At 42.7% G+C, this 12543-nt stretch overlaps 1 protein-coding gene across 1 annotated transcript in view; it reads right to left on the reverse strand.

Annotated features, from left to right (window-relative positions):
- Positions 1-12543, reverse strand: part of ADGRG2 (adhesion G protein-coupled receptor G2) — a 102742-nt gene that overhangs the window by 66187 nt on the left and 24012 nt on the right. The window contains exons 3-4 of the mRNA XM_069946218.1: positions 11441-12037; positions 863-892 (exon numbers count right to left, since the gene is read on the reverse strand). Of these exons, the coding sequence (XP_069802319.1) occupies positions 863-892; positions 11441-12037 (627 nt within the window). The remainder of the gene's footprint in view (positions 1-862; positions 893-11440; positions 12038-12543) is intronic.

Consider the following 12543-nt stretch of genomic DNA (forward strand, 5'->3'; position numbering starts at 1 on the left):
AGAGTGTTGAACTGACAAGTCGGTGCTCACTTCCCCCAGAAAATCATGCAGTGTGATATTGCCTTAACTCATAGGGATTCATTCCAATCTGGCTTAGAGAGGTTAATCGCAATAGCTATATCAACTGTTGCATTGCAAATAAAGCATCAAAATATAACTTTAACATATGGGAAGCAAGTCCATATTGTAAGAAGGTAGATTCACTGTCCGACCTGTTTGATAAAACTTATACAAATCTCTTCGGGGCCCGTAAGTAGATAGCCAATTGCACAGATATGTTTTTATTAGTTCTCAGACTAGTTAATAAATAATAGAATTGGAATTACTGAAGATGTTTTCCTAAAGGGGTTGACTGCTTTAGATAATAAGACTCTATTAGGATATGCTGAGTGCAGCCTTGATTGGCTGAGCACAGTTATGCTCAGCCAATCGCGGCTGAGCAGCCGATGACGCTGAAGAGGGCGGCCGGCACTCAGGACGCTCGGAGGAATTCGGCCGGGCCGTCCGAAGACGACATTGCAGACTGAAGATCGGAGACGAGTCGGCACGTTACAGGTATGTATAGCGCACCACACTTCCGGGTACACGGGTGGGGGTGGTGGGACACGGGGAAGGGGGCCATTCACAGACATAACATACATTACAAAGTTGTATAACTTTGTAATGTGTGTTATTCTGTGAATAATTGTTTACCGCCGCACTACCCCTTTAATTTAGATATAAAATGTGTAATGCTTCAATTAACCTGTAGAGGTGCTGTTGGGGACCTGAACACTGGCACCAGTAGGTTGTAGGGGAAACACTTCTGTAACAATACAAAACTAGTAGTAATGTCATTTTAAAATTACCCAGAAAAACATACCTGAAGTGGGAGCTTCTGATTCTTCTTTTGCTGTAAAAAAAAGACAGCGAGTGAGTTACTACTGTATACAGTATATCAAGCTTACTTCAAGCATAAAACAGGTTTGCCATAAGAGGGCCACATTTGCTTTCAAAAGGTAAAGAGCACCTTCTTGTGTAACTGCTCTCCGCACTGTATTCAGGATCCATATTCTCATTCACAACATGTAAGGTTTCAGGGCACATTCACACGTCCGCAGCATTCTGGAGAACTCTACTCACAGTCCCTAGCCATGCATTATACTATAGTGTTATAGTACAAGGGGATATTAAGGCCTTAACAGGGTTTTCCTATGATGGGCCCTCATCACCTATCTGCTCGGTTAGTTTTCTGGGGGTTAATAATTTGAATATATCAGCAGTGTGTACAGAGAATTTGGAAGGACACGTGACCTCTGATCTCATTATCAGCGACGGTCCCTGTGGGGTATGAGGGTGAGGTCCTACACTCATCACCTATTCTACAGATAAGTTATGAGTGTCCTGTTAAAGCGTCACTGTCATTTAAAAGAAAAACTTTTGACATGTCATAGAAACATGTCTAAAGTTTTCATCGGTCCAGGTCCGAATGTTCAGACCTGTACTGATCATGAGAACGAGCGGAGAGAGGACCGCACTGCTGTGCCGTCGACTCCCCACTCTGTGTCAGTAAAAAAAGTCAGGCTCATCGGGTGACACAAAGCCGATAGAGGACCACGCATAGCGTAGTCTTCTCCCCACTTGTTATCCCCATTGATATGGGTGTGAACACTCAGACCTAGACCGATAAAAACTTTTGACATGTCTCTATGTCATGCCAAAATTATTTTGAAATGACAGGTACACTTTTCAGATCAATTCCTGGCTTTGTTTTGTTTAATTGCAATTAAAAACCAGAACGTGTGACAATAACATAAAGGAGTTATGTGGGAAATTAAGCTAGGAGCATTAAATACTCTGATTTAAATATTACTTAACTCAAGAATAGACCAACATTTAGCATATGTTCCCACTACGGAATCAGAGCGGGGAAAGGAGGGGACCCCGTCTGATAATATCGACGGCCGCAAATAATAATCATGATCCCGAAGTTGGAACATACAGATGTAGCCAGAATTAACTGGCGCAACAATTGTGTCAGAGAGGTATGTTAGGTCAATTAGAAAGTTGAGTTAAACGCATCATCAAGTTAACACAGGCTACATCTGTAACCTGAGGAAAAAAAGATATCTGTACTAAAACTCTGTTCACACTATCACTATTCATCACTATCACTATTCATGTGTTATCAAAGAAGGGGGAAGGGAAAGTTAAGCTGCAACAAAACAGCTTTGGCAGCTTCTCATCTCTTAGAGCCCAATTACACAGATCGATCAGCCTGATTCGGCAGATTATTGAGCTTTGAGGTAAAGACAACAATTGTCCAAAGAAATCATAATTGGCTGATTGTTAATTCTATGGACAACTCGTAATCGGTTCTCAAGCACCCTAAATGTTGCCTGAATAAACCCATAAAGCCATGAACCTTAGTAAAAAGTTGGCATTGGCAGGTTTGTCTAATTCTCTAATGTGTATGGGAGCCTCCCAATTCTACACAGACAGATAATGTTTTCTTGTAATATGGCCCTTAGAGAACAAGGCCCGACCCCTGACAGTAGTCGACTGCCAATCAGATAGATCGACATTCAGCCCATACATGGTTTGATTATCATGCAGCAAGGACTGGATATATGTGTATACTTACCTATTCTCTCCCGGTGTCCTGCAGCTTTTCGCCTGTATTCCCCACTGACACTTCTGGCCCCGCCTTTTCAGTGACAGGCTGCTCAGCCAATCACTGTCAGAGAAGAGACAGCACCGCAACCGGTGATTGGCTAAGCGGCTTTTCATTGAAGAAACGGGGCTAGAAGCGTCAGGGCTAAGCAGGGAACACAGGCTGCAGGAGACCAGAGGAAGAATAGGTAAGTATAAACTTTATTAGTTTTACACTGTCATCAGCTGTTGGCAAAACACTACTACATATAGCAATGCGCAGTTGGCAGCCGATGATTTTTAAGCTGGTTTAAATCAGCTGATGATCGGCTCTTGAATTGTCTTTATCTAGATAACTCTACAGCCACTGCTGTGTTTGTATCACTATACTAGCCAACATGCCAATGATAAGAATGGTTTTGGTTAGTGTGATAATAAACAAAATCTAATTATCCTGCACGATGCAAACAAAATATTCTTGCACAACACAAATCATGAAGCAGAACTGCCTGCAAGGAAATATGATACTTTCTTCCATCTCCAAGTGAGTCACCGAAACCCCTAGTGGAAATCATGAGTTTCCAGCTCTCCTCTCTTTCTCTCCGATGTTGCCGTCTATTACAGACTCCGCTGTCTAGCAGAACCATTTCTGGAATCCTCAGAGCAAATGCAAATATATAACAGGATAGAGATTCCAGAAGTTTCAGGTTAGAAGCCATATTATAAAATGTGGTAAAGCAGCATTTCAATGCCTTTATTTTCTTAACAGTTAAAGGAGAAGTCCGGTGAAAATTTTTATTAAAGGATTGTATTGCCCCCCCAAAAGTTAAATCAACTATCTATATACATTTATTACTGGAAATGCTTATAAAGTGCTTTTTTCCCCCTGCACTTACTACTGCATCAAGGCTTTACTTCCTGGATAAAATGGTGATGTCACGACCTGACTCCCAGAGCTGTGCGGGCTGTGGCTGCTGGAGAGGATGATGGCAGGGGGACACTGAGGGATACAGGGCACTGGAGGGACACTGAGCATTCCTCTGCCATCATCCTCTCCAGCAGCCACAGCCCGCACAGCTCTTGGAGTCGGGTCGTGACATCATCATGTTATCCAGGAAGTGACATCACCATGTTATCCAGGAAGTGAAGCCTTGATGCAGTAGTAAGTGCAGGGAAAAAAGCACTTTATAAGCATTTCCCATAATAAGTGTATATTGGTGATTTGTATAACTTTTGGGGGGCAATACAATACTTTAATAAAAATTTCCACACAATGTACATTTTATGAAAATAATGTCCGTTGTTTTCAGTTAAAACCGTTCTTTTAATAATTTAATTTGTTGCATTGAAGTCAATGCAAACAATGGTCGTTGTTCACACAATGTATTGAACAAGTGCCGTTGTTTGCTTCAACTGTTGAAATAATTAAATAATTTTTAATGCAATTTTCAATGCAGCAATGGCCGTTGTTTGACACTTAAAACAACAGCGCTGTGTGTGCATTGTTTGAGCATAACCTAAAGGGGTATTCTCAACTGAGCATGTTATCCTTTATCCATAGGATAACAAGTAGGTTCTTGGGGGTCCGAATGCCTGGATTTCCACCAAGAATGGGGATGCAATCGCCCCACAGTGAGAGGAGCACTCAAAGGTATTCAGTGGCCCCATAGAGAATGAATTGCATTTATGTTCTCAGTGGAAGTCTAGGTGGTCCCCTGCCCAATAGGTTGAGGATAATAAATTGACACTCACAAAATGACAAGGTAGATTCACACATTACACATTGTGTTGCAGACATTTCCGCAACTGTCCCAGCTGTCCCAGCTTTGGCACAAAAACTTCAGTGGCAGTTGTACAAAAAAGCGGCCGTGTGTCATTCCAGCCAAATACCTGTATAATGGTTGTGCGGAGGCCTCTATACGCCCCCTGCCTCCTGCACAGCTCATTGACAGGTATGTCATTTTGAATGCTTTTTGAATTTCTGTTGAAGGTTTCATAAATTTTCTTTTCATGGGACCATGACGTTAGCTGTCTATTTGTAACCCAGTAGAAATAGAAACTGCTTATTCTTCCTTTACAAAATGAGTCAATTGAACTCCAAAATCCACTGGTTTCCTCTTTGCCAACTGGTTTTCCTCATGGGTTCAGCCAACAAATGGCTAATGTGTATGAGATCCTTTAAACCAGGGGTGGGGAACCTCCGGCCTCGGAGACCTCCTGATGCGGCCCGTGGCTCGCCGCTCTCCTGTGACGTGCACCTCTCTGTTGGGGCAGGAATCAGCATACACAGCATCTTCCTGTGTCTGTGACGGCTGCCAGACAGGATGCTCTGAGTGTCGTCCCCCACCAGAGCGGTGCACGTCTTCCTCCTTCTGCGCGCCGCGATGACGTCATTTCATTGCGCGCTGCCTGCAAGAGAAGACGGGCACAGGCTAGAGGGGAGAGAAGAGGACCTGGGCAGCGTGGGAGCAGAGGAAAGGTGAGTGGGATGTTTATTTTTTTATTTGAGACAGACATGGGGGATTAACTAGGCTACCAGGGACATGACTCGGGGGGGTTAACTAGGCTACCAGGGGCAGGACTGGGGGGGGGGGGGGGTTAACTAGAGCCACCAGGGGCAAGACTGGGGGGTTAACTAGAGCTACCAGGGGCATGACTGGGGGGGTTAGCTAGAGATACCAGGGGCATGACTGGGGGGGGGGGGGTTAACTAGAGCTACCAGGAGCATCAATAAGGGGTGAACTAGAGCTACTGGGAGCATGACTGGGGGTTAACTAGAGCTACCAAGGGCATCAATAAGGGGTTAACTAGAGCTACCAGGGGCATCAATAAGGGGTTTACTAGTGCTACCAGGGGCATGACTGGGAGTTAACATCAGCTACCAGAGGCATCACGGGGGGTTAACATCAGCTGCTGTATGCTCTACAGGAAGTGGTGCATTCTTTCCATTCTAACCTGGTGCTCTATGCTGCCACATTTGCCCATGACAGGAACTGTCCAGAGCAGGAGAGGTTTTCTTTGGGGATTTGGGGGTAATGGAAAGAGATGGCAACAGAAAGCACCATGTCAAACTGGAAAGAATGCAACACTTCTTGTAGAGTATACAGCAGCTGATAAGTACTGGAAGGCTTGAGTTTTTTCTCTTACTTTTCCCTTATGTTTATCCACAATACACGTTTAACTCTTTTTGTTTTTACTCCAGATAACTACATTAAACATTATATCAATGTGGTAATATACTCAATATTAAAATTCAGTCTGTCACTTGTGGCTAAAAGGAAAAGAAGCAGAGAATTTTTTGACATAAAAGCCACTATGATGTTGTGATACTAAAGTAGAGTAACTAGAGTAAGACTTCCTATTTCACATAGTAGCAGTAGAGCGAATACCCAGCAGCGGGACCTTAATTACTGCACTAGCCATCGATATGTCGGATATTCCTAAGGGTCCTATTCCACAGGCTGATGGGGACCCGATCAATAATGTAAACGAGCGCCAATCTACTAGATCAGTGCTCATTTACTGGGCCTATTCCACGGCACGATAATCGTTTAGTGAGGGCTGCAGGGACATCGTTACCGATGTCCTTGCAGCCCTTGTTTAAACACCATACATTACCTACACATGTTGCAGGGCTTCTCCTGTGCTCCTTCTTCCTCCTGATCCCGCGCGCAGCAGCATCTTCGGTGCGGCCTGTCTGAGGTGACAGACCGTTCAGCCAATCACTGGCCACGGCGGTCCTGGCCAGTGACTGGCTCAGCGGTCTGTCAGCTCAGGCTGCCCCCAACTGCTGCTGCGCGCGGGACCGGGAGGAAGAAGGAGCACAGGAGAAGCCCTGCAACATGTGTAGGTAATGTATGGTGTTTTGTGAGATTGTCGGTCGCCCGCCACGCATCGATATTGCACACAGCGATGTGTGGTCGGTGCCCGATGATTTTAGGTTTGAACCTAAATAAACGATCATTGGCTGATCGTTGTCTCTATTCCACAGAGAGATAATTTGGGCCGATTATCGCTCCGTGGAATAGGTCCCTTATTCTACTCTCAACAAAATTTTCCCAACATGGTTTTACTTTTGTATAATATCTGAATCATAGAAGTCAGTAGATCACATCCAATATAACACGGGGTTAAATGCATAAGAATAAAAAATCTGGGCTCAAATTTAGTTTAATAAAATGCTGAAATGTGTTTTTCTTGAGCTTAAAAGCTGGCAGTGAGAGTGCAGAACCCTTACATCACCATCCAAGATGGGGGATTGGGATTTATGGAACTGTGGAAATTAAACAGAAAAAAAACTAGTATTTCTCTCAGTACCATATGAATCAGATTAAAGTGAAATGGTTTCACTCATGACTAACCTAAGTTGTTACATGCAGTGAGCAGTATTTTTATGGTAACACTGTCCTTAGTATTAGCTGTCATGTCCCTCCTCTCTCTTATGTCACCGCAGTGTAGTTTATTTTTCCAGTGGTCAATGGTGACATGATTAAGGGTTGACATGGCTTATCTACTCATTGGTTTTTATTTTTGGATATCAGTATAGCTGGAAGCACGGGAGATTATAGTAAATAATTTTAATGGGGTATTACACTCCCAACAAAACTTTTCATATGTTGCTATTCATATTATCTATTCAGTCTCCTTCCCCCAGTTCTGAGCTGCTGCTTTTTGCTGAAAAAAACAAACAAACTGTGTGTAAGTTTTCCTCCCCCCTCCCTTCTGAGACAGCTGATGTAAACAAGTCCCTGGCAGGCTTTATCTGCAACTTTGTAGCTTCTTTGCAATGCCATATTGCTGATTAACTCTGTGATTATCCCTCCCAGCATTAAAAAGTTGCAGATAGGAACTTGTGGACATCGGCCGTCTCGGAAGAGAGGGGGGAGGAGAGGAAGACAGAGAGGCTCACACACAGATTTTTGTGTCTTCCACAGAAAGCGGCAACTCAGAACTGGGGGAAGGAGATGCAATAGATAATAAAAAGTATGGAAGGAATTGTTAGTCTCACCATGGGCAGCAACATATGAAAAGTTATGTTTGAGCGGATTTGTTTGTACAGATTTATGTACACAGTCATAGTACAGTCTTAAATTATTTTAGTTTCAGTCCCTGAAAATGTCCTAAGTCTACTTCGTATGATAATTCCTCATCTTTTAGTAGTAATTCATCTTGGGTCACCCAATGGAATTTGAAAAAAAAATTGCGGAGAAATGTGTTTTTTTTTATTGCACATCAACTTGTGTCAGAAAGTTATACAGGTTTTTAATTTAATTTTATTTAAAAATCTCAAATCTTCCAGTACTTATCAACTGCTTTATGTCCTGCAGGAAGTGGTGTATTCTTTCCAGTCTGACACAGTGGTCTCTGCTGTCACCTCTGTCCATGTCAGGAACTGTCCAGAGCAGAGGATTTGCTACTGCACTGGACAGTTCCTGTTATGGACAGAGGTGGCAGCAGAGAGACTGGAAAGAATCCAACACTTCCTGCAGGACATACAGCAGCTGGAAGTACTGGAAGACTTGAGTTTTTGTTTTTTTTAATAGAAGTAAATAACATATCTATATTATTTTCAAACACAAACTGATTTAAAAAGCAATCTTTTTCTTTGGAGTACCCCTTTAGGAACTGAAGCTTGACTTACTGTAAAAAATACACACTGCACAGGAAAGCGGCAGTACAGAGCAAGTAGGACTGTACAGGACAGTATAGAGGCTCCACTAGACAAGTGCAATTCCTTCAGGAATAAGTGTGTTTTACTAGTGAAACATTCTGATGGAATGAGCCAATTGTACATGTCACAGACCCAGACTCTATGAGGTATAGTATGTTAAAATGTGGTTTTGAGTTACAAAGGCCCTGGAAAGGTCATGGTATATTGAAAATATTGTGTGTATATATTGTAAATATATTGTAAATATTGTAACCTGAGGCTATTGCATCATGAGGAGCCATTGTATTTGGAAAGTTTTTGTGTTAGTATTTTATACATTATATATATGTTGTTTAGACACTTCAGGCTGAAATGTTGCAGTTGATGGATATTCTTCTTCATGGGGAAAGATGCCAAATGATTCCCTAGAAGACACACACATGCTGAAGCCGTGGCCATGTTCCCTTCTCCTAGCTCTTAGGGGACAATGCAATGCTGTCCTACCTTCTGCCCTATAATATGTACTGTAAATGGGTTTTATAAGAGTGAACAGTTTGCAGACATCTTTATTAGAGATGAATTTTGGATTAGAAGCGAATTTATCCCCTGGTACATCATTTTGTATATTTTACATTAACAGATCTGCGCCGGTGCGGGGGTGCCGGAGGCGTGGTCCTTTTTTTGAAGCGCCACCTAGTTCTCACACATGGCGCCGGTCTTGAGTGCGGGAGGCTTGGGGAAAAGCGTCTTCCTTCTCAGAGAGGGAAGAGATTGTACACTGGGTTGGGTAAGACTTGGAGGGGAGGGCAGGGGTGTAAATATACAGTAGTTCATTATCATAGCGGGTGATTTTGTACTAACTAAAAGGGTTGCCACTGTTTTAATTCATGTATAAAGAATAATTAAAAATAAATTTACCAACTGGTAATACTACATTTTTAGGGAGCACTTGTGATGGCCATTACTAAATCAGTGTCTATATGCATAGCATCACATACGATTACTTAACCAAACTGCATATATACTGTAGGTCTGCCTTTAACCCCCAAATCCCTCATAAGTGCTCAATGTTTGTTTTGCCAGTCGAGGAGAATGTTGGATCCCCTCTGGTTTTGATTAGCGGAGTTGGAAATGATTTCGTCATTGTGGTTTTAAAATGTGACCTGCTGACCTGAGCCCAAAAATATTACCATTCAGCAGCCGTTCTGCACATTTGCAATGTATAGCCTGACAATTTACATTACGTCAGACAAAAAGAGAAAAAAAACATAACTGCAGCAAAAAAAACTTTTTAAAATACATTCAAAATGACTACTTTTTTTTTTTTTTTTTTTTTTTTGCTCACAATGTAGATTCACTCTATTTAATGTATTTTAATGCAGACTACATCCATTATATACAAAGAATTTAGTCCTTTAGGGTCCATGTACACAGAAAGATTATCTGCCAAAGATTTGAAGCCAAAGCCATAACTATAAACTGAGATCAGGTCATAAAGAAAAGACTGAGATTTCTCCTCTTTTAAAATCCATTCCTGGCTTTGGCTTCAAATCTTTGGCAGATAGTCTTTCTGTGTAAATGGATGCTTATATAACCCAATGCAATAAAGTAATGATTAATATTGATCATTGGGTTGCATTGGGTTATCTAGAGAATGGTTGCCCTCAGGGAGATCAACAAAAACACAGCAGAGACACCATCATGTGCTCCTCAATGTCAATGAATCTAGGAACATTGCCCCCTGGGAAATCAAGTATGCAAACATACTGCAGGGACACAATCATATGTTTCTCAATGTCAGTGAGCTAGTTGTTCCTTCCCAGTAGAAGGTCTGGCTAGCTTACTGACGTTGAAAAACATGTGATGGTGTCTCTGCAGTATTTTTGCAAGTTTTTATGAAGAGTATCTGGAAAAGATCGGCTCACTGCTCCAGTGATTTGTTTTGGCTGACATACAGACACACATTAGTGAGTTATGGTATACTAACTTATTGGAGTAATATTTCAGGATAAACTGGCTTGTCTAGTGAACTTTGATTTAACTATTTCATGTTTTGTTCCTCTTCATGCAAATATAGAAAGAAACATTAGCCTCCCTGAAGGTGTCTACAAGGTAGATTGACTACATGCATTTCCATTATGGATATTACACTGGCAATCCACACCATTACACGTGAGTAGGATTCTCAAGGTTCTATTCAGAAAAATAATTAATAATCTGCTTGTATTATAGGGCATGCGGTGGATTCTGCCATGTATAATCCCACCCTTAGGGTGCTGAAGAAGTTCTAAAAGTAATGTGAGTAATATGTAAAAGATATCATATTATTATTGGGATTGCTTTTACATAGTCCTTTAGACCTTTAAGGAATATGAGATTTTTCCAGGCTTATTTACATGCACTTTGGGAATAATCCAAGAAACATATACAGAGGGCCACATTCTGCCAATGAATACTGACACATAGAGATGAGCGAATTTACAGTAATAACGGATCAAAGTGCTTCATTATCTCTGCAATCCACTCATCTGCCTGCTTCTATTTAAAGTGTAGCTGTCTTTTTTTTTTTTTTTTTTTTGCAGAAATCAGTAGTATAGACGAAACTCTATAAGGCTACAAACCCACTTGGCGGGTCTGCAGCGAGTCCCCTTGCTGCGTATTTGCAGCAAGACTCGCTGCAGATCCTGGCCCTATACTTTTAATGGCAGACAAACACGCAGCAGGGATGTACATCCCTGCTGCGAATTTGTCTGCAGCCCACCCCATTAACTCCGCCGGAGCTGATACTTCACCTGATCCCGGCTCCGGCGGTTCCCGATATCTTCAGCTAGCCGGAGCGGGGACCAGGTGAAGTATATGCTCCAGCCGCCCGCAGCCCCGGCCGCCCGATCGCCCCCCCCCACCCCCGGCAGCACCGATCGCACCCCCCCCCCCAGCAGCACCAATCGCTTGCACGCCGCCCCCTACTTTACACCATGTTAGATAAATCCCCCCCTTGGTTCCAAGAACCTTTATAAGGATGAGGCTACACAATGATTCCCAAATGTATGACCAGGAACCATTGCGTCGCACTACCCATTGTACAACTCCATCACTCATACACATGAATATCCCACAGTCTCAAAACACTTATTCTGGATTTTATGATAAATGACTTACCACAGTGTAAAGCGGAATCTTGTTGTACTACTTTTGAGGTGTAGATCCAGTCAGCCATTTTCCACTTTATAACATTCCCATCATTGCACTTCTGAAAATGTGAAGTTTCTGCAGTGTTCCACATCCGAAACATGTACATCTCGCCGACCAGCCCAACAGATACCGAAGCGTTTATCTCTTTAAAATGAGAGCAGCCCAGGACCACGCTGCCACCTCCAACCAGTTTGGTTTTATTCTCCAGTTTGCGGTTGACTTTTAGAGTACCATCGAGATAAAATCCCATTGATTCATCTTTGCTATCCCACTTAATGCAGATCTCGTACCAAGTATGCAGGTTTAGTGTTTCAATCACATTTATCTGAGTGCCAAACATCCATATTTTTAAGCTGCTGCTATCACCAAGAACCCCAAATTCATAAGCATTGACGGAGGACGTAGGTAGCTGGTATGTGAAAGCAGTCCAGGGATCAGAGGAAGCCAGCTTTATGTATGTGCACACAGTAAACTTTGTCAGTTCAGGGATGGGTGTACTTAACGTCATCAGATCCACACATGGCGCACGGAAGACAGCTTTATATTCAAATTTAGCAGCATGAGCTAAAAGATAGAATGGTTGAGAAAGTAAGGACAATGTATACTTGTTAGTAATACATGTGGTAAAATGACACATAATCATAGCTAAGCCCTGTAAATTACCACCTAAAATAACATAGTCATTACTGCTATATGTGATACAGCGATTCTGAAAGACAATGAAGTTTGTAAGGGCTCATTCACACTATCCGTGCCACAATTCGGATGAGGATCGTGGCACGGATCCCCTAGCCGGAGCACCCACTGCCGCCCGGCACGGATCCCCCCCAGCAGCAGAGATGACAGGAGAGCATGATGTGCTCTCCTGTCACCTCATCTACTACTTACCTACTCCCCGCACTGACCGGCTACACACGCTCACCGAAAGTGGCCTGGACTACGCTGCCAGGAGAAGGTATCATAGTCCAGGCCACTTCTGGGGAACATGAAGCTGGTCAGCACGGGGAGAAGGTAAGTAGTAGATGAGATGACAGGAGAGCACATCATGCTCCCCTGTCATCTCTGCTGCC

Source organism: Dendropsophus ebraccatus, chromosome 11, assembly GCF_027789765.1.
Source record: "Dendropsophus ebraccatus isolate aDenEbr1 chromosome 11, aDenEbr1.pat, whole genome shotgun sequence".
NCBI classification, from domain to species: Eukaryota; Metazoa; Chordata; class Amphibia; order Anura; family Hylidae; genus Dendropsophus; species Dendropsophus ebraccatus.